Source organism: Pholis gunnellus, assembly GCF_910591455.1.
Source record: "Pholis gunnellus genome assembly, chromosome: 19".
Taxonomy (NCBI): Eukaryota; Metazoa; Chordata; class Actinopteri; order Perciformes; family Pholidae; genus Pholis; species Pholis gunnellus.
In genome coordinates this window covers 4,081,175-4,103,017 of record NC_136546.1, presented here as the reverse complement: position 1 = coordinate 4,103,017, position 21,843 = coordinate 4,081,175, and the positions used below count along the sequence as shown (strand labels likewise).

General features: G+C 45.5%; 1 protein-coding gene across 4 annotated transcripts in view; it reads right to left on the bottom strand.

Annotated features, from left to right (window-relative positions):
• Positions 1–21,843, bottom strand: part of enah (ENAH actin regulator) — a 107,227-nt gene that overhangs the window by 54,379 nt on the left and 31,005 nt on the right. For all 4 annotated transcript variants that reach the window (XM_079180094.1, XM_079180093.1, XM_079180096.1 and 1 more), the window contains exon 2: positions 739–904. In XM_079180094.1, coding sequence (XP_079036220.1) covers positions 739–904 — 166 coding nt within the window. The remainder of the gene's footprint in view (positions 1–738; positions 905–21,843) is intronic.

The window sequence follows — 21,843 nt, the reverse complement described above, 5'->3', positions numbered from 1 at the left end:
TGGTGTGTGCTCAGCGGCTCTGGATTTAGAGGAGCTGCAGAGCGTCAATCTGAAGAGGGCTTCAGTGGAAGGTCAACTTAAGTGTAATAGGAAAGATCATTTTGCAAGCGATAAAAAAGCAATACACAAAGATTCTTGGAACAGTATATACTTTTATACTACTGGCTCCTAAAGTTTGTGTTTGGCTTTTTAAACTGTACTACGGGGGTATTAGATGAACAAGCTTTGAACAGTTTACAGGCCTCTGTCTACCATGAGAGTGTACTGGGTCTGTATTTGTTGCTAAATAGCTGGTAGCACGTGTGCACATTAATACCACAGGATGCTATGGCTACAGCTACGTCGTCATGTATATATATATATATATATATATATACATGACGACGTAGCTGTAGCCATATATATATATATATATATATATACCATATCTGGTAACCATATCCTGTAATAGTGCACTCTGTGACAGGTGTGTCCCAAACATATAAAACATTATGTGTGTGGTGTTAATCTGCGTTTTAGAAGAGTGACAGCAGTTCTATTTGTGGTGGTGGGTTTGGCTATAGATACATTTGTGATTGCTATAAGTAACATCCAAGAGGACTGTTTCCTTCAGAAAATAAGAAAACAACAACAATATAAAACAGCTGACATTCAATGTGACTTTGCTCTTCCACTGTAAAGAAAAGCATCGGCCCAGCTGACTGAATGAGGGTTCCGTGCGTGTTCGGTCGGACTGACCTGATGGTCTTGGATCTTGCGTCCCACCACGCGGAAGGCGTTGTTGCCCGTGTGGTGGTAGATGTGGACCCTGCTGAAGCCCGTGGAACCACCGGCCGGGACCCACTTCTTGTTGGCGTCGTCGTACACCATGACGGCGGCTCGCGCCTGGCAGATACTCTGTTCACTGCAGGAACACAAAGACAGGAAACGATCAAGCAACCTGATGGTCAAACACCCCCCCAAAAAAAGAACACGGAGTACTATGGTTGGCTGATTCCGACCCGTGTGGCTCCACGGAGCTTGTTAACCATCTTTCTCCTGTTTTTTTAATGTTTTTTTTCTCCTTTTAGACTAAAACAGATGTGTTAAAGTCACAGCAGCCTGAAGGATGTGCTGAACTGGGATTGCAGGTACGATGATGCAACATCCGGTCAGTTTGACCCTGCTACACACAAAGATAATTATTTCACAATGTTTCACACAAGCTAGAGTGGGTTTTGCATTTTAGAGGCATTTTAGTTATATTTGTTGAAATTGTCTTTACATCCCGACAGCAATCAATAAATCAACTGCTCTGACGAAGAAAAGACAGAAATCCAGTAGCGGTAGCAGGACTGTAATGAGCTTCCTGCCCGTCTACCTACATGTCTGTCTATAACCTCAGCTTTAAAAAGGTGCAAGATCCATGATCGGGACCACTTCGATGTTCCCTCTCGACGGCTCTCAAAGTGTTGACAGCGAGCCGGTGGATCGAGGCTAACGGTGCAAACTATGGCGAAAGTGCCCAAAGAGCAAACGGTGTTTAACGCCGAGGAGGAACCGGAGGGCGGTCCTCCGCTACGCCGCCGTCGGCTGGGATGGCGTTATCAGCTGTAACCGCCGTACGAGGGTTACAGAGCGCCGGCTGGCCTGTCTGGTTCGTCCTTTCCTATTTAGCAAGCAAATGTCAACAGTGCATCGATGAGCTCAATGAAGAGCGCAACACATTCTGATGAATCCACATTTCTTCATGACATTAACAACTTCGAGACGAGAGACAGCGGCACCTCGCAGACACCTCCTCTAGCTGTAGATGCTGTCTGCAGACCATCACCAGCACACGAGTTCATACGAGCGCTCATTCAGATTTCAGCCCGTGAGCACAAAACTAATGAAATCTGCTTCATGGGTGGCTGGCTGCATTTCATATATGTGAAAAACTAAAAACAACACAATCTTAAATGAGTTCAGTGAGGCGCCAAGGGAGCAGGACACCGGGCAGCCGCGCGCCTGTGTTAAAGGGCCAGTGCGTGGGATTTGGCGGTTGCAGATCGCAGCCAACTGAAACGTTTTACTTGTGCCAGGCGGGTTAGAGAGCTACGGTGGCCGACGAGAGAGAGAGCAATATGGAGGAAATCAAATGTCACAATTATTTTTGATCATGTACCCTTGATATCGATACTGCGGCATTATTGTAGGCTCGACCATTGGTGCTTTTACACAATAATATCAGTGATGTGGATATAATGACAAAGTAGGTTAAGGCCAATAAAAAAACTCAGGAAAAGACAACACGTATGCCATATTATGGTATCCAAAAATCAAAGATGATGTATAGTTTTGTTTTATGTCAATATAATATCGAAAAAAAAACGTCTTATTCAGCATTTGGTCGTAGCGACGGACGATGGTGAACTGTACTCCACAAACCCATGGGTGACTTCTCAACGCTGACTCGGTTTCACACGGGACACGCACGGCTGTCTCCTGGGTGAAAGTCCTATCTTTGTTTGACCCGGCCTTCCATCCCAAACTAACCTAAAGGACGCGTTTACCTTGCAGTTGGCTGAGAGCTCGACGCGCGTTATACAGACACCAAAGGGTGCCTGGGTACAAGCACACAGAGACATAGCGGTCTTGTTACAGAAGTGTATTTCAAACCCTGGACTGCATGTTAAGCAGCAGTGTGTGCACGTGCAGCAGGCTGTCTGCGGTGCGCGCACGTGTTGGAGCCTCATGCGGTTTGTTCGCGTCACTGCGGACCCCTCCGTTTTTCATGCATTTTCCAGCCTTGAAACAGATACTTCTCTTCTCCCCAAGCGATCCGTGCTCGTCTTCCTCCATTTTTACACACTCTGCATCTCGCTCCCCTCTCACTTTCTCTACATGTATTCAGATTGTGTCACATTGTTGCATTCAGTACACTGTGGCTGTCAATCATATGATGGCTCATTAAAAGGGCACTCATAAATATAAAAGGTCCATTTACAGTTTAGCCTGTGAAAAAAACACAAACGTTCTACATTGTCTTTGTGTCTTTTGCAGGAGGTTTTTCCAAGTCTGAGAAAATGACCCTCATGATGTGCCCTTGGCATTTACCGGACAGGCATCATGGGAAATGTAGGCTCACTGGTTTAGGAATACAAATCTAGATATCTAGGCTTCTGTTGCTTCCATTCTGGCCATTCCTTTTTGAATGAGTGCGAGTCCCTTAGGGCTGGGCAATAGGCCACCAAAAAGGCTGCAATTAACATTCATTAACTAAGAACACACTGTGAAAGGGTTGAAGTTAGAAAAGACAGACAGCTTCCAGACCGGACAACACCGTGGTAGAGAGCTGTCCATCACTGTGTAGCCCCGCACTAAAGCATCCCCTGCTTTATGGTCTGTTTGACTCTAAATGGACCATCATTTACTAAATGAACATCATGCTGTATTGAAGAAGACTTGAAACTAGAGATTGAGACCATAAACTCATGTTTACAATGTTTACTGAGGGAATAAATCAAGAGAGAAATAGAGTCATTTTCTCATAGACTTCTATACAACCAGAGGAGTCGCCCCCTGGTGGACATTAGCGAGAATGCAAGTTTAAGGCACTCCTGTATTGGCTTCACTTGATTGGCTTCAGACTTGGAGGTGGCAGCTTAATTTGACTTACTTTTGTTATACAATCTAAGTATGCGGCGTTAGTAAAGGGAACTTATTTTATGTAACAAATGTACTAACTACAAACCACTATCTTTTCCTAAACCTTACCAAGTATTTTTGTTGCCTAAACCAAGTAAGCCATAAAAAAAGTACACCTACGTTGGAAGTATATTTCTAAAAGACGCTATGCACGTACAGAGCGAGAGCTGACCCGCCGTCCCTGACACCTCCCAAACTGACGCTAGAGGGGGTCTGAAGCGTAGGGAACACTGGGCGAGCGCTTGATGAGTGAGAACCTGTTGGAATGCATCCATACAAACACATTCGGTTCTCAGATGTTCACACCTCTGCTTATGTGAAACGTCACGACAACAGAAGCTGAACTCTCCTCCAGGCCGCATTGACACCTCCGCTCCTGTAGCTAACAACTGGCTAGGTGTGAGCAGAAACACACCGGCGCTGGAAATTAATCTTGTGTGGTAATGTCCGTTTGATGCATGCTCTGTGACTAAGCTGATATTTAAAAAGTCATCTCTGAGCCTGACGTGGCAGTTGAGTTTGCGGGACTACTTCTTGACCCGGGGGCAGTGACTTCCTGGAGCTTTAAAGGTGCTGGTGTGGACAGAGCCAGGCTGGCTGTTTAGCCCTTGTTCACCAGAGACACTGACCTATGTGTGAGCCTATAGGCAGAAGGAAAACACTTCTTAATTCTCTAAAGGAGGGATTTAATCTGTAGGATTTTTACTCCTCCTCTACAGCCCGGTTGGGGTCTGCGTGGCTCTCTTGATTGCACGCAGCCAATCAGAAAAGGCGCTTTAAACAATCCCATGCGAGCGGTAAAATTTAAGAAAAAAAATTTAAATTAACGATCGCATTGCTGCGTGTTTTGTTGACTGTGGTCAGACGGGATGACGGCGCGTTCTCTTCACCGCGGAGTAAAATCACAAACCAAACAAATCAGTGCACGATATGCACAATGGTGCATTCTTGTGTGGTGAATTGTACTGTGGTGTGATTATAAGAGGCCCCGGTGCTCCACTTCTTTAGAACCGCTGCGAGCTGAAAGCCAACAGGAACCACCCCGAAGTGTTTTGAGAAGGAAGAATGCCCACCGAACACATTACAGGGGAAAGAAAGTCTACAATTATCTTCCACTGACGTTAATGGCAGCGTCATTGACGTTCCCCGCTGTGATTGGTGTGCGTTACGTGCTGCTGCGTCTGGGATGTGATGTCAGAACACCGGCGTAATCTAGTCCTGTTGACCCTCCTCTCCTGCTTGTTCACTCTTCCACCGAACACGTCAGCCGCTCTCTCCACGGAGACAACAGCGCTGCTCGCTATCAGCGCGTCTGCACAAAGTGCCACTTCTACATCTACACTTTAAACTGGGCTTCCCGGTGTTTCGCCCAAATAAAGGCTTTTCTTTAGTTCTGGCCTCGCTGACAGCTGCATACAGCTCGGAAATAAGGTGCATTTCTGGGCTGTGTATCCAACCACAAATTGGCAATATCTAAATCTCCAATAGATCTGTTAATTTATTCCGTCCATATGGGCAACGTGCAAAGCAACATTAAAAAAAACCATTTCTGATCACCCTAACCCTTCTACATTGTAATTAGATATGAAAGCACTCTACAAGAGGGCTTCCCTCCTTGTGAAAACCTCAGAAATCATTAACCCAACCTTCAACCAATGCTTTCCATCAGCTGGACAAACTTACCAAATTCTGAGAAGAAGGCAACGAGTACTACCCAATCGAAGGGAGAGAAGGGCGGGTCTTAGCGGAAAGTGGGTGGGGAGAAAACACAACAAATTATGAATAAAACTACCGGCACAACAGGCCACGCAACCGCCGAAGGCTGTGAGAGAGGTAGCTTGTGGCTAGCAGCTAACGCTGCTAACAGTGGAACAGTGCAAACAGCTGCATCGGTGCTGACAGAGCTAACGGTGTTCACTTGAGGGGGAACGCTTCCACGTCGCTGCGCATGCTAACTGGGACTAGCATGCATGCTATGTAAACAAAGCACAGAGAAGCCTGGATTACAACACACACACACACACACACACACACACACACACACAGAAGGAGAGTGACTTCATTCTCTGATCAGCAAGACATTACTAATCCATCTTTACAGAGATAATAGATAATGCTCTGACTTTAAAACTAAGCACCTTTAATACAACACAGACTAAATCTACCAACGTCACGCTTTTAAGCTGTATTTTCAAGCTTCACAGATACAGCAGAGCGATCCTGTTCAGATACCTCTCGGCTCCTCGTCCAGTTCTAGAAATACGTGTTAAAAGGTCTCTAATGGAGCAGAACGACACAGACAGATGTGAAAGATATCTGCAGATCTGAGAATAGCGACGGAGAATGGGATATGAGATGAGAATATTTCCATCTCCTTCATTAATGTTAATGAGGATTCAGAGTTCAGAGCGGCTCCGACTTCAAAGAGGAACAGAACAACTCCGGGGGGGGGGGGGCGCCGTGATGTCACATCCTGGCGGTGTCAGGGTGTGGGTGTGTGGGGGAGAGGAGGCAGAGAGAGATAAACCGGGCGAAGGAGGCCAACGGCAGAAAGATGTTGACACCGTATGTCAGATGGTGCTCGGCTGTTGGATTCGTGTGTTTTGGGTCCTGTGGCGCCACGACAAAGTTTGGATTCCCTTCTTATTTGTGACCACGAGATAAATAACAGAGAAACGGGACTCCCTTCGCTACGTTCCCTGATTGTACTGACTCGCTGCATCACCACTGCGGGTGGAAATTGTGATCATTTCGCTGCTGATGGGGCCCACAGTTACATAACAAGCCAACCTTCTAAAAATAGAAACAAAGCAGAAAACGGGGGGACTGAAATCTCATCCGCTGTTTCTGATGAGCCCAGGAAATGAGTGGGGAGTTTGTGGACGATCACAGTGTGTTACATATTGACACGGAGCAGATCCTACTGTGGTAACCATTGCAACACGGTGTCGGCTAACCAGCGTAGGGGTATGTTCCCCATAGACCTAAATGGGGAACAAGTTGACTGTAACTCAGTGGTGTTTAATCGACTTCCTAGTATGAACACATGAGCATGAACCAATATTTCCAATTAAATTCCACATACATACATACTTCTAATATTTAATATATATTATTATTGTTTCTTTTCCTGTCTTTTGTGCACAGAAAAAAAATGGAGAAGACTAGAATTAATATAATATGCTATGATATAAATAAATACAATTATTTATCTGTACAATAGCATATGGTATTTTTATTCTAGTCGAATAATATGTTATTATATAGATACATTATACATATATTATTCATCTCTATAATAGCATATGATATTTATTCTAGTCTTCTCCATTTTTTTCTGTGCTCATACTACCGACGATAATAGATTACTGATTTTTTTAAATGACATTTTTGTCACTATGATTTCTGACTGTTATATTGTATTTGTGATGATGATGTTTGTTATTGAGGGTGATTTCATGATAGTCTCAGGGGTGTTTTCTTGGCCTGGTGTACATTCCCTCTGAAACCACAGAGAGCTGCTCAGACTCTCAATCAGCTGAATTCTACTACGGGACCATTCGTTTCCCTTTAGACAGACACACCGCCACACACTTTTGACTTTTGACTGTGATTAGAATAGATTCATATGCAACTGACTCATTGCCGTGGTATTTCTTTTCTCTGACTTCTTCTTCTCTCTCTCTCTCTCTAAATCGAATCGTTTGCCCTTCTTGGCTGGAAACCATCCCGACAAATAAAGCGGCGCTCTGCTCTGGAAAGGCCAGAGTCAGCTGTTTTTCCAAAAGCGGGGGATGATGATAAATCCTGTGAAGCTGAAACAAAACATGAGAGCAGAACCAGATAAATGTTGTGGAGCGTGGAATCCAGGGGGGGTGGAGGGGTGGAGGAGAGGTATACTGGGACTGAGGGATGACCCGAGGGTTTGTTCGAGGAGGAGTGCAGCTGGGCCTGGACGGAAGGAAGGAAGGATGGAGGGGGCTCTGGAGAGCATCCCGGCCGCATCTCCATCCTTCCTCTTTCCTTTTCCCTGTCTTCAAATTTCATCTTCTTTTTTCTTCCTCCACTCAATTTAGAACTCTCTGCCTCACCGCCTCGCCCTCCTCCAAACATTTTTCTTCCCCTTCATCTGTCTCTTCCTCTGCCTCTCAGTCTTTTTCCCTCCCTCTCATTAATCAGCGATCACTCATGGTGCGGTGCGCAGTATGCGGAGCACTTCCAGCCCATATGGTAGTGATCAGTGCGGAGGGGGAACAGCAGAGGCCCTTACGGACGAGAGAAAGTCCCCGTCCCAGCAATAACTGCAGGTTTTGTGCCAGTATTGAACTAGGATGCTGGATTCCAACGTGGGCTCAAGGGACCGGCAGAGGATTTGAAATGGTTTCAGGTAGTTATTTCATTTAACCGTTTTCAATCCCTGCACAAAGTTAAAAAAACATTATTAAAGCAGTCATCGTCTCCTCGGGGGGTAAAACAGCTGAGCTATCGACAACTTATCGGTTCATTCTTTTTTTCAATTAAGCTGAAGTTGAAGTTACCAGACCCAAAGGTTTTGTTTGAGTGTAAGGAGTGTTGATCTGCTCTAATGTAAGCTAACGCTAGCTCCGCTCACCACGATCCATTTCCCCAGCTGTGTGGAGTCCTATCACAGCGCGGGCAACTACAGACGAACGCGTTAACCACGATAGCGTTATGTTTGCCAAACATCATCCTCAAAGAAGTGGACCCCAATCAGACCAGGAGGGTATACGTTTCTATCTTCCTTTTTTGATTTGTCACCCGTCAACGGGTGTGAGGTGGTGATGGACAGACACTCGTACGCTGGACCCCCCATCGCCTCCCTTCTTTCTCCCCAGACCCTGCTGCCTTTCTATAGGACCTGCAAACCGAGCCCTCACCCTAGTAACCCTGCCGTACATGGGCGGGAGGTTTGTGCACTGCTGAGAAGACAGAGAGAGAGAGAGAGTGAGAGACAATGTGGGAGAAAGAGAGGAGCAGATGTGTACAGGTGTGCACACACATGAACAGCTGTTTGTCTGCGTGGAGGTTACCTGCTCTCTAATTTGCTGACACACACACACACACACACACACACACACACACACACACACACGATATGGTGGAGCCGTGAGAAAATACCCTCGGCTGACGGGTGTGAGTCATCCTCTCCACCAGATGGAGGGAGAGAAAGAGACGGAGCTGGAGAGGACCAGCGTGGTGGCAGGATCGCAGCACAAAACACCTGAAGTGTGACAAAGAAGCCATCGCCACTAGTGGCTATATATAACTCGGCACATCCCACAGTGATGGAGTGTGTGTGTGTGTGTGTGTGTGTGTGTGTGTGTGTGTGTGAGAGTGCATGTGTGTGGCAGGTAGACACACGGGCCCTCCAGCCATCCGCTGACGATGATTCACGGCTGTGTTTCTGTGAGCGGAGGTCACGGTGTGGCCCGATCACTTGGGCAGGATTCAATAAGGACGAACACTTGTCGTTGATACATGGCGCAGTGCTTCATCAGTCACAGTCTTACAGGAGTTCACTGTGACTAACACGACGACCTGCTGCGGCACGTTACACATCGGAACCAGGAGAAAAGAAGGGAAACAAAGTGATAAGAGCGTCACAGGGTGTTTATGTATGTCAATATAATTATCAGCCCCATCTTCACTGTACCTACAGTACAACGTTTCCCTCCTAAGGTGGGTGATATGGATTAAATCATCTATGATTGTTAATATAATTAAACTCCAAACCGCAACTTGAAATGTGAAGTATTACATAACATTATGAGAATCTGTTATTGGCAAAATAACTGATTGTTTTTGACTAACCTAATTAGTCAAATACTTAGCCTGTCACGATAATTACGTTGTTGATTTATCGTAAGATATATAGACATAAACTTGATCATTTTACGTTATCGGCCTATCGTACGATATGTAGACATGAGCCCGATCATTTTTACGTTAACTTATTTTTATAGTATTGACTTGTATGAAATACAGACTAACTTTTATAATATTTACATTCTTGACTTACTGTACGATATACGTGATCATTTTCAAGTTATCGACTTATCGTGAGAAATATGGAGATGGCCCCTTTAAGTTTTAAAATACCGACTTATCGTAAGATGTATAGACATAACCTTGATCGTGATTAGGTTGTCAACTTTCCCTAGGATTTAAGGACATGACCTCATTACGTTTGATAGACATGATCGCAATCATTTTGATGTTATCGACTTATCGGAAGATATATGGACATGATGACCTCAGCACATTGTACCTGCATATGTGCAGTCAAACGCATGCTAACGGGTAACTTCTCAACCTGAACCCTATCCCCCGTGTTTCTGTGTCGTAGTGACTAATAGGAGCAATTCTTGTAATTGTTCTGTTTCTCTGTTCTCTGTTTCACCCTTGGACAAACATTGTTGTCCCCATGGGGAAATAGGTTCCAGGTTGAAAAACGCTTAAGTTGCCCTTCAAAGCCAGTTGGACGGTGGGCAACAGCATGAGACAGAGAGCATCATGCTCATTGTGAAACTATCCAGTTTTGAGTAGCTAACAGTATATCAGCCGTATGTGAGGTTGAACACGGGGACAAGGTAACATATCAAAACTGTAGATCAAGGGACAAAATGGCCTATTTAGAGTCTGATCTGCAACTGAAATGTAATCATACGCAGGTATCTGCATAGACACAGATTTCTGTGTTGCTGTAGTTTTCCGACATCAACGCCAGCAGGGACTGATGGGTAGGGGAATTTAACACTTAAAAGCACAGCATGGGCTGCCAGCAATGCGCCTTTACAGCTTGTTCAGCGCTCTAGTTTTTCTCACCGCCGTGCTTACTCCATCGCTCTGCTGTTGCCTGCGAAACATAGACATGGAAACAGTTTGGCTTAAGGTTTTATTACTCTAGCTGGATTCATGCACGCATGTAGCTATTATTGTAATGGATCACGGATCGATCTGTGACGAATTATCTAAGGCATCCTCTGTTGCCATCACTACAGACGGGTGGACCTCCAGGGCAACGGAGAGCTACGTGACTGTGACCGCTCACTTCATCACGGAGGAGTGGGAGATTCATACCCTGGTGCTGTAGACACGCCCCCTCTGAGAGTCACACAGACAGGTGCTGCAGACACGCCCCCTCTGAGTCACACAGACAGGTGCTGTAGACACGCCCCCTCTGAGAGAGTCACACAGATAGGTGCTGCAGACACGCCCCCTCTGAGAGAGTCACACAGATAGGTGCTGCAGACACGCCCCCTCTGAGAGAGTCACACAGACAGGTGCTGCAGACACGCCCCCTCTGAGAGTCACACAGACAGGTGCTGCAGACACGCCCCCTCTGAGAGTCACATAGACAGGTGCTGTAGACACGCCCCCTCTGAGAGTCACACAGACAGGTGCTGCAGACACGCCCCCTCTGAGAGTCACAGACAGGTGCTGTAGACACGCCCCCTCTGAGAGTCACACAGTCAGGTGCTGTAGACACGCCCCCTCTGAGAGTCACAGACAGGTGCTGTAGACACGCCCCCTCTGAGAGTCACAGACAGGTGCTGCAGACACGCCCCCTCTGAGAGTCACACAGACACACCTGGTGCAGGTGCTGACAGAAGCAGCAGAGTGAAGCTAGACAGGCCCAATAGTAATATCCCAGTCACCACAGAAAGGCCGACCCTCTCCCCAGACAATGGAGATATTCTCATCTTCTTGAAAACAAATGTAAAGTTGTAGACCATTTCACAGTAATGGTAAACATGATTGTGTATTTGAATGACATAACCTGACAGGAAGTAGACAGAGACTGTTTTTTGATGCTGTAGACTCTGGCTGTTTCTTTCTGTCAATATTGATCAAAGGACGAGGGCATCAACATACCTCATGTTGCACTTAAACTTAACAGAATTGAGTATTCTTGAATGTTTTATTTGTATTTGTTTATTTCAATTTATTTCAAATTGGACATCTTCAATATTGTTGTTTTCATGTAAGACTATAGCCCAAAGTTCTTTGCTTTAAGTGTTCTTGAAGTTCTTTAATTGATAAATGGAAAGCAAAGTTATATTTGTCTCCTCCCCTTTTCTTTGTTGATCCGAAACATTATCCGAACCGTGACTCAAGAACCGTGAACCGAACTGAACAGTGTGATCCGATGCACCCCCACCACCCCACCACCCCACCACCCTACCACCAGCAACATCTTACACTCATCCTCCATTGCGGTAGCGGCGCTTTTGTTCTTCCCTAATTATTTCCCAGTCAGCTAATGCAGGTCATTACGGTGTGAAACATTATTGCCCGGTGATTACCTGGACCATCAACTGGCCCGTTCAAGCGCCGCACTCGTTTGAGGTCTAGTTGGGCCCCCGACACACACACACACACACACACAATCCTCTTGGATTCAATTAGGCTTCCAGCAACTCACTTACAGAAACCATTAGCTGAGCAAAGAGGCAGAGCCCCAGAGGAAGGATCCACAGGTGGCTTCCTTTCCTCTCATTGCCTTTAATGACTCTGCCCTATTCAGCGCCATGGCAACCAGTAGCATCGTGATCAACCCCCCAGAGAGCAGGTTTGTGGACCCCGACCCCCCCCCTCCCTCAACAATCCCGTCTGACCTTTTGACTGAATATGAAATGGCACACTTTGTCAAACGGCTCACGAACAATCCAAAGAATAGATGCAGGACACGTTTGGCTTTTACTGCTGACCTATTGGTGAGAGGGAGAGGGAGCGAGGAGAAGTCAATACGAGTAGAAAGGCAGCAACTCTTTGGCCACTATCTTAAAAGTGAGAGAAAAGAGGGGAGCAGGTAAATGTGTGGAGGAGGAGGGAGAAAGGTGAGACTACACCTGATACCTTTTCACCACAACATTAGTTTGGATGATCAGCGAGTTAAAATGCCTGACTGGAGAGCATATTACCTGTATGTTTTGTATGTTAATAAATTAAAACCCTGTTGACTTCTTATATATTTACTTTGTGCCTGGAAAAGTGGAGAAAGGCAGCGTGTCATGTCTGGAGAAATGCTCGTGACTGCTGAGTCATTTGTCCTTGGAGTGAATGCCGATTGTAACCTCTCCCACTGAAGACAAAAGCCAGATGTTCGTGGGTATCCAGTGGCAAAGGGGCTTAAGCACTGGCACAAACAAACTGAAAACACATCGGGTCTGCAAGCATCCGCTCCTAATGCCTTAACCACAACAGACTCCAGACGCCGGTTCCTCCAGGGACGGCGTCCGTGCGAAGGGGTGCGTGTCAGCACGTCACCCACACAGAGAGTAGTGTGTCGCAGGGTGTTTCCAGGGTATTAACCGGGAGCCTGGCACATTTTTACGGGACTCCAATGGCGTCGCGATTCACACGGGGACAGGGAACACATTGACCAGCAGAGCAGGTCTGGACCGGACCGAGCAGCACTCCTGGTATGTAACCATGGAAACCAACAAGTGAAGCCTTCAGGTGAGCGACTGCGTCGGCTTGTTTTAACAGCAGCGCGAACACAACAGTGGATTGAGGCCAAATGCCTTTCGCGGTTCATTAAATACCTGTGAAATTCTGTCGAGTTGCCAAATGATTCACCCGTGAATGGGACGTTTGTCCCTTGTGGGCGACCTGTGGGAACCTTCGTGTGGGGAACGTTGGAATACAGTGGGCAAAAGGAGCTGCTGTATGTCACCTGAAGTCACAGAGAGTAGGCCCTTCTCGATACATTTCCACATCTCACAGGTGTAAATAATAAAATGAATGTATTCCATCATGTGCTTCTTATTCTGGGTCCTGGTATTGTGCATGCTGCCTCACTGTCGCTCTGTCATGGCTTACCGGGACACTAAAATACACATTTCAACATTTCAACTGTGAAAACTATTTTCCTCTTATGTGAGGGCAGAATTCAAAAAAGCATAAACAATACTATGGCTGATCAATAGTTCAATTCAATAATATTGGGATTATCAAGCCTTTCATTAAGCCCACATCATTGGGGTCATGACACAGTTACCCTTTCGTTAACTAGAAAGGTGCAGGAAGCACCATCAAACACGCCGTTCAAACTCAAAAACAAGCAGTGATGTGTGCAAGCAAGCTATAATGATGAACATTATAAGCTGTATAAAATGATTTCCAAGGATTACAGTGACTTTTAATGGTTTTGTATTTCAGAGAGCAGCATACAGTTTTTCTACAGTAGAATAATATGGGGTCAGATCAGTCTCAATAATTGCAAATGCAAACAGAAAGACTCACAAATGCAAACAGAAAGACTCACAAATGCACACAGAAAGACTCACAAATGCAAACAGAAAGATTCACAAATGCGCACAGAACAATTCACAAATATATTCGATTTACAAATGTACACAGAAGGATTTACAAATATTCAATTTACAAATGCACGCAGAACAATTCACAAATACATTCCAATGCACAAATAAATAAATTACGATTTATATAAATGTAAAAAAAAAATCACAAATATATTTCTGCATTTGTATGTATTTGTTTGTGGATTTGTATGTATTTATTTGTGGATCGCACTGCATTTATTTGCAAATCGCTTCACATTTATTTGTGGATTTATGAGACTGTCCTGCCGTCGCTGGATTCACAAATGCGTTTTTTTCAAAATAGACCTATCTGTAGCCAATCAGATGTCAGCCTCATTTTCAACCAATCACATGAGCGCAGCTCCCCCCTCCCCTCCCCACGAGACTGGCAGCTTTGTTGAATCAGGAAATAAATATTGTAGCCGTCTATGTTCACCCAGAGCTCTACGATACCTCATATCAGTAGAGACCGGACCAAACTATGTGTATAAATGTTATTTCGGAGTTCCTTTTTGTTGGTTTATTGCCGTTAAATCATAGCCAAATCAGTTTATGTTGTGTTCATACAGCTGTGGTAAACAGCCGACGTGTGGCTTGCTAGACACAGTGAATACAGTTCGATGAAATCCACGGAGCTCCACGGAGCTCCTCCGGACTATGCTATGAACCAGACATGACGGTGTTTGGTTCCCCGTGATATCTGGGACTTCCACAACACATACTAAGCAGAAATAGAGGTTATTTTTTCACAGTTGACGGCGGACAGTTGAACGGCTATCAGGGCGATAAGCCGCGCTCCCTCACCGCCGCGTCCAGCGCGATTCACGCGAATGAACACAAATAGTCCCCCGGCGAGACCGGCGGCGCGAATCGTGTTTGGTGTGAACGCAGCATTACGCTGGCAGCCTCGTGGCCTCATTGTTTGTACCATATGGTTTACACACACATACTTTGGTCCGGTCTCTACTGATATGAGGTATCGTAGAGCTCTGGGTGAACACAGACGGCTACAATATTTATTTCCTGATTCAACAAAGCTTGACAGTCTCGTGGGGAGGGGAGGGGAGGGGGGAGCTGCGCTCATGTGATTGGTTGAAAATGAGGCTGACATCTGATTGGCTACAGATAGGTCTATGTTGAAAAAAACGCATTTGTGAATCCAGCGACGGCAGGACAGTCTCATAAATCCACAAATGAATGTGAAGCGATTTGCAAATAAATGCAGTGCGATCCACAAATAAATACATACAAATCCACAAACAAATACATACAGATCCACAAACAAATACATACAAATGCAGAAATATATTTGTGATTTTTTTTTTACATTTATATAAATCGTAATTTATTTATTTGTGCATTGAAATGTATTTGTGAATTGTTCTGTGCACATTTGTGAATCTTTCTGTGTGCATTTGTAATTATTGATCTGACCCCATAGAATAAAGGTTAATTTTTGGTGTGTTCCTGTTTTCGTTGTTCCATGTCCTCAGGTTTTGCTTTCTTTTATATTGTATTTTTTTAAACAGTTTACATACCGACACAAACATTGTTTTTAATCACTAAACAAATAAATGAACATCTTGAGCGCGAATGACTCAAATGTAGTCTGTGCTGCTTGTGTTTCCATGTAAACAATCAAACACATTACACCATTACATAACGCTATAGTGTTTGTGGAGCTGTTGTTGATGTGGATGCCTCCACTTCACACCCCAAGGCATGACACACACACTCACACACATTCCTGTACTTCTATCTTTGTGAGGACCCTCGTTTACATACTGCATTTCCCAGCCCCTTACTCAAACCTCAACCATCACAACTAAATGCCTAACCCCAAACATAAACCTATATCTAACCTCAACCTTAAAACCAAGTCTCAACCCTCAAACAGGCCTTTGAAGAAGGGTCGTCAGCTTTCCAAATCTGTCGTCACTCTGGTTAGAAACAGTTTTACGTGGTCCTCATTATGTAATAAGTACGAGACCGTGAACACACACAGACTGACAGAATGTGTTGTTCACACAGAAAGACAGACAGACTGGAATAACTAGCTAAGTTCCCCATGTCCAAGGAATAGAGGGCGACTGGTGAAACATGACATTTCCTGAAAAATACAAGACTTGCGTGTCTCATTCAGACACAATGAGATGTATTCGGTCTTCTTATTCACACTCACAACCAGCCGCCCTTTAAACAGGGAATACTTCCTCAGAGTCAACGTAACATTTGGCCCGCTGAGCCTAAAAAATATGTTTTCTGACAAAATAGCATCAATAATTAAGCGGCGTCTTCTTGCTCGTTATCCGCCGCTAAAAGGTGGAAGAAGCGATGCAGTTAGCTATATCCCAAACAAGCCCTCGGGGAGACGAGGCACACAGGCATGAGAAGGGAAATCCTTCTCTCACAGACGCCGCCAAAAGACCAAGCTAGAGCTTCTGCATGATAACAGATAACATTTTAAGAGTAGGTTTTAAATAAAACACTCTGTGACTATTAATCATGTGGCTAGAACAGTCATTATCTGGTTAGGACAGATTTAAAAGTCTGTGGTGGTATTGTCACTTTTTAAAGCTTGGAAACAGGATTATAAATCCAAGATTATATCAACGTTACAATTCTTTTCTTCTTTGTATGTCATGTAAATTAAAAGTCCCTCTGGGGTGGAAGCGATTAAGTCCTCATCTTTCTGGAATAATACTCCTTAAAAGACGAAGCAAAATGGTCTGCAGCAAAGGATCAGCTCGAGTATAAAATCAACAGTTACAGTTGAGCTTGTTTCCATGCTACGCTGTAGAGGACGGGCAGAGCAGGTAGATAGGACTTGCTTTGGGGCTGGAGCGTTAGACATTTTGTTTGTGTTAATTACAACTTATATTCTTTCAATTTGCAAATGTATTTAGCTTATGTGAATCTTTTCTTTAGACTTATAAGTTGAAGATTCTGAGAAATATATTTTTGGGATCTATTGGGATTAATCTGAAGATGATCAACTGTAATAGAAGGAGGGGGGGGGCTGAGTCACCACCTTTTGTCTTTCAGCAAACATGGAGGACAGCTATGTGGAGCGGGGCATCGGTACAGTCTTTGAAAGTGTGAATAAATCAACCCAATGAAGGCGATTGGAATCGGCGACTGCAGAGTTGTGATTGGACTGTTTGGCGTGGAGAAGCGGAGTCCTGCATAAAGAAGTAATTAAGCACAAAAAGCAGGCCACAACAAGGTGTAATCAGGTTATCGATCCGGGGGAACCCTTTCATAGAACCCCCATTCTTATTGTGTCCATTCAAGAACTAGATTGTAGTTTTTAGAGAGCACCGTTCTGAGGGACTTTTTTAGCTCCCATTTCAGAGTTGGTACTCTCCAAGCACAAGAGGAACCACGAGTGACGTAAGTGAACGGTGATTGGACGAACACATGAGCAGCATCTGCAACCGCCATTTAAAAACAACCTGTTAGCCTTGTAAGCGACTGACAACACAAACAACTTGTAACAGGAGCGAGCTAAACCCAGTAGCAAAAAAAGGCGAATGCTGCATTCACATGGAATCAGGCAAACGGTAGACGGATAACACCGACAAAGGACAAAACAAAACAGTCCAACAGAATGGCAGGACAACAATGATGTAATTATTATAGTAATGTAAAGTATATAGCAATAAAATGCACGTTTTTTTTAATACTCTATTGTAAATGTAAACAACGTTCTCCTTGTGTGAGGGAGCTTCGTAACATCCGGTTGTAAATTCCGTCACGGAGGGCAGCAGATGATGAAGACTCCGTCTGGTGTTACTGTTGCCACTATCCTCCACCAGCCTCACCTCATCTTTACTGTCCTGCTCTCCTGTGAACGCAGCCCAACCCAGAAACGTCAGCAATAAGGTTAACCCAGCACCATCAATAACACCCACTGAACCGAAAAAGTGAAATTGCAAATGGAAATTATTTATGATTGTGGCATTGTAACAGAGTTGCTTATTTATTCATATATGTATTTTTAAAGCTGAGAGAGCATTTGGAACGTAGAAACTCGCTGATCTCCCAACAGGAGATGTGTGCGAGCGGCGCGGGACAGCTTACGTCAATTAAGCATTTCCTCTCAGGGAGACCCCAGAACTGTTTGGTCCGTAAAAACACCCACATGCTGTATGCTGACAAATGAACAGAGTGGAGGGCTCTACCGTACAGTTAGCAACAGGCTCGGGATTGCCTCCATTTGTGTCTTCAACGAAACTACTCATCCACGAGGCCTCGGCCACTCTCTGATCAATAAACATGAGCAATAAACGACAGTTGTTGACAAGGTCCCTGCTGTAGGGAATGAGCACAACAAGAGCTTTGCTGACGAGGAAACACAGAAGAAGAACCCACTCGGAGGACAGCAGGTACGTACCGGTGGATTTCCATTTTGGAGACCGGCACACATCTCTGACTGAGGATGAAGGTGGAGGCTTTGGACTGTGGACCAGAGGACTGGATCTGCATGTCTCCGCACGGCCGCTTCCTGCTGGCGCTGACCCGGCCGGCCCCAGCTACCCCCCTCTCCCACCGGCCTCCCCCTTCCTCAACCTCTCCGGTCTTGCCTCCCCTCGCTTCCTCCCTTTTCCCTCGGCAGGACCGAGGTGATCTCTGGTTTCTCACCGTCTCTACCAAAACAGGGAGTCCCCCTCCCCTCCCCCCCAGTCCCACTCCCGGTCTCCCACCTCTTCTCCTCAAAGCCCCCGGATCAGGGTGATTCCTGCCTTATTCATATGTGCGATGTCAGCGAGTCGGCCGGCGAGTGAGAGAGCCATCCAGACAGTCAGCCAGCTGTGGTTTTCCCATGGCAGTGGCACCAACCAGCAAACACACACACACACACACACACACACAAACACAGTTTAATCCTGGCTTGTTGCCTCCGTGGCGACAGCAGGGGTATCCAGGCAACAGGCTCCTGCTCCCGCACAGCCCACTCTTGCGCTCTTCTGGGCTTCCGTGGCGGAGGCTGTTATGGGGGGAAATCACTGCGGCGGTATCACGCAGTCTGGCGCGGCTCAGCTCAGAAGGGTCTAAGTCTCTGCTATTACTCTCTGTCACTTTCCTTTGTCTCTTCCCTGGTGGTTTCCCTGCCCTACATCCACCTTTCGTACCCGTTTTGTCTTTCACTTGATCTCTCCCTCTTTCATCTGCCCACGGCTGCCTCCCTTCCTCGCTCCCGGCTCTCCTCGCTCCTCGTTTTTTTATCTGCACGACTGTCCGAGCGCTCTCCCCATCTCTTACTTGTCTCTCTCACTCCCTCTTCGAAAGAAAACGTGGCGAGGAAGGAACGAGCGGCCGGAATTAGCGATGTTTGGCAACACCGCAACGAGGATTAACTGAGCGTTTCCCTGACACGCGCTCAGCTCTGACGGGAGAGGGAGTCTCCGCTTTACGCTCGCCGTCTAAATGCGGTGCATCCGTGCGACTACGCTGGAGTTCGTTTTCAGGCTTTCCATTTCAGCTCTGTGCTAAAACAGACTGTGCAGATTGAAGTCGGAGCACTGGAAACACAGCCGAGTCACACTGAGACTAAAGATGGAGTCAAAGGCTGCCGACAATATGCACATGTGAAAGAAAGCCTCATCAAAAGTAGAGCATCCGATATCTATAGATGGTGAGGAGCTATTTTTATCTGGTGTTTTCAGCCTTTCCCACTGAGCTGAGATTTACTGTAGCGCGACCCTCGCTGGGTTGTATTGGTTGCTATGCCAACTCTTGTGGTAACCTGAGAGCTCTTTCTCCTCGTTGTGTATGTAAAAAAGTCAGAAGGAGAGGTTCACATTTTAAGCATAATGGCAGAAGATGTCATGAAGATGTCACTATTCATTATTGAAGTGATGGAGGCAGACAGTGGCGGTCCGTTATCCAAGAACAACCTTCTGCTTTTATCAAGAAGTCATTTGAATTAGTCGGCAGATTTCCAATTAGGGCTGGGTAGGTTTGTGAAAATCAGGTAAATTATGAAGCATCTGTCGCTGAATTGTAACCTTGTCAAAACAACACGATGTGAATGTGGAACACGGTGAAACGGTCGCGGTTAATGACGCAAAACCTGCCTAACGATGTGAAACAGTCATGACTAACATTGTAACACCTGGTTAATGTTGTAAAGCGGTTGTAATTTCAGGGTGACGCCTTGTTAACGATGTGAAACGCTCACGGTTAATGCGACACCTGGTCACGGTTATCAAGTAGTGAACGTCGTGCAGCGGTCACATTTCACACTGTAACACGTGGTAAACGTTGTGAAACGGGTGTGGTTCACGTTGTAACACGTGGTTAACGTAACACGTGGTTAACGTTGTGAAGCGGTCACTTTTAACGTGGTCAGGGTCAATAACGATTACAATCTCCACATGCATACAGGTGGCCGGCTGTGGCTCAGGGAGGAGAGCGGCCTGATCCCTGGCTCCTCCTGTCCGCATGTTGAAGTGTCCTGACGAGACACGGACGCCTGCACGGTGTCAACGGGGACAAGAACGCCGGTCCCCTCGGTGAAAGTCCTGTGTTTGTTTGACCCTTCCTTCCCTACCGTAGTGGACTTTCTCTCTCTTTAGACTACGCCGGTTGTCAAAATAGTCGTTCGTTGCATCCCTACTGCCCGAGCATCAGTATTGGCACCGTGGGACCAGGCTGATTAAAACCAGAACTCCGGGCAGATCAAATGCACAAAGAGCAAACGCAGTTACGGCCTCATAAATGTAATGTGGGCACAGCGCTGAAGCTGAGAACACACCTGTAACGTGCTAATGATCGTTTGCACCCAAAATCATGGGGTATAAACTAACTACAACACATCTTTTTAGATAGTTCCGTACGTTTGTATGCACAACGGCACTCATAAGCTTCCTCTGCAGCTGTCACTGACAAAGGATCAACTTGTTCAACACGTGCCTTTTTTTCTAGGGTTTGTATTCAAGTTGTGTTTCAACCCTGAAGGCTACACACTGATTCAAGGGTTTGATGTAATTACTACACATGTTGCAAATAAAGGCTTGTGTTTTTGTCTTTTCCCACTGGACAGCTGGCTCGACAGGCATGAAATCAGCCACAATATCAATATCTATCAGCATGTGCTGTGTTTTCAGGGTAGGACACACGAAAACACAGCAAGCTAGGAGAGGGTGATGACACACACACACACACACACACACAGACACACACAGACATGGCTGCGAGGGGAGGCTGTACCGAGCTCTGGAGGTCGGAACAACAAGAGCTGGAGGAGACGTGTGTATTTGTGTATTTGTTCGGCACATTAACGTGCACGCCGGCGCTCACGGCCGACACCGAGCCTTCGACTGACACATCGCTGACTGACACATATTCACCTACACAAGTCTGTTTTTTGCTTCAATGATCATTAAGCGTAGTAATAATAGAAAAACGTGTTTTTTTTTGCAGTAGCCTAATTGTCAATAGTCTACATACTCAGAAATAAATGATGATATATGATTATATCTAGGAATGGACATATTTTGAGTATTTATCCAAAGACGTTTTTAACAAATAATCATCAGTAATGTGGATATCATGGCTAAGTGGGTAAAGGCAAATAACAGAACAGCTATAACAGTCTGGCAAGTTCAGACAAATGACATCACTTTACTGTAACGCAGCCTTTAAAACCAGGAGAAGACAACTTCATCATCATAATATTGATAAAATAACGATATATTCCCCAGCCGTATTCATATCCAGTTCAATGTCTGGTGTGGTCCTAAAGTGGAGCTGCCACACTAATGGGCAGAACTATCAAAATGGCTTTTTAAAAAGCTGGGAGAGGAAACGAGCCCCCCCC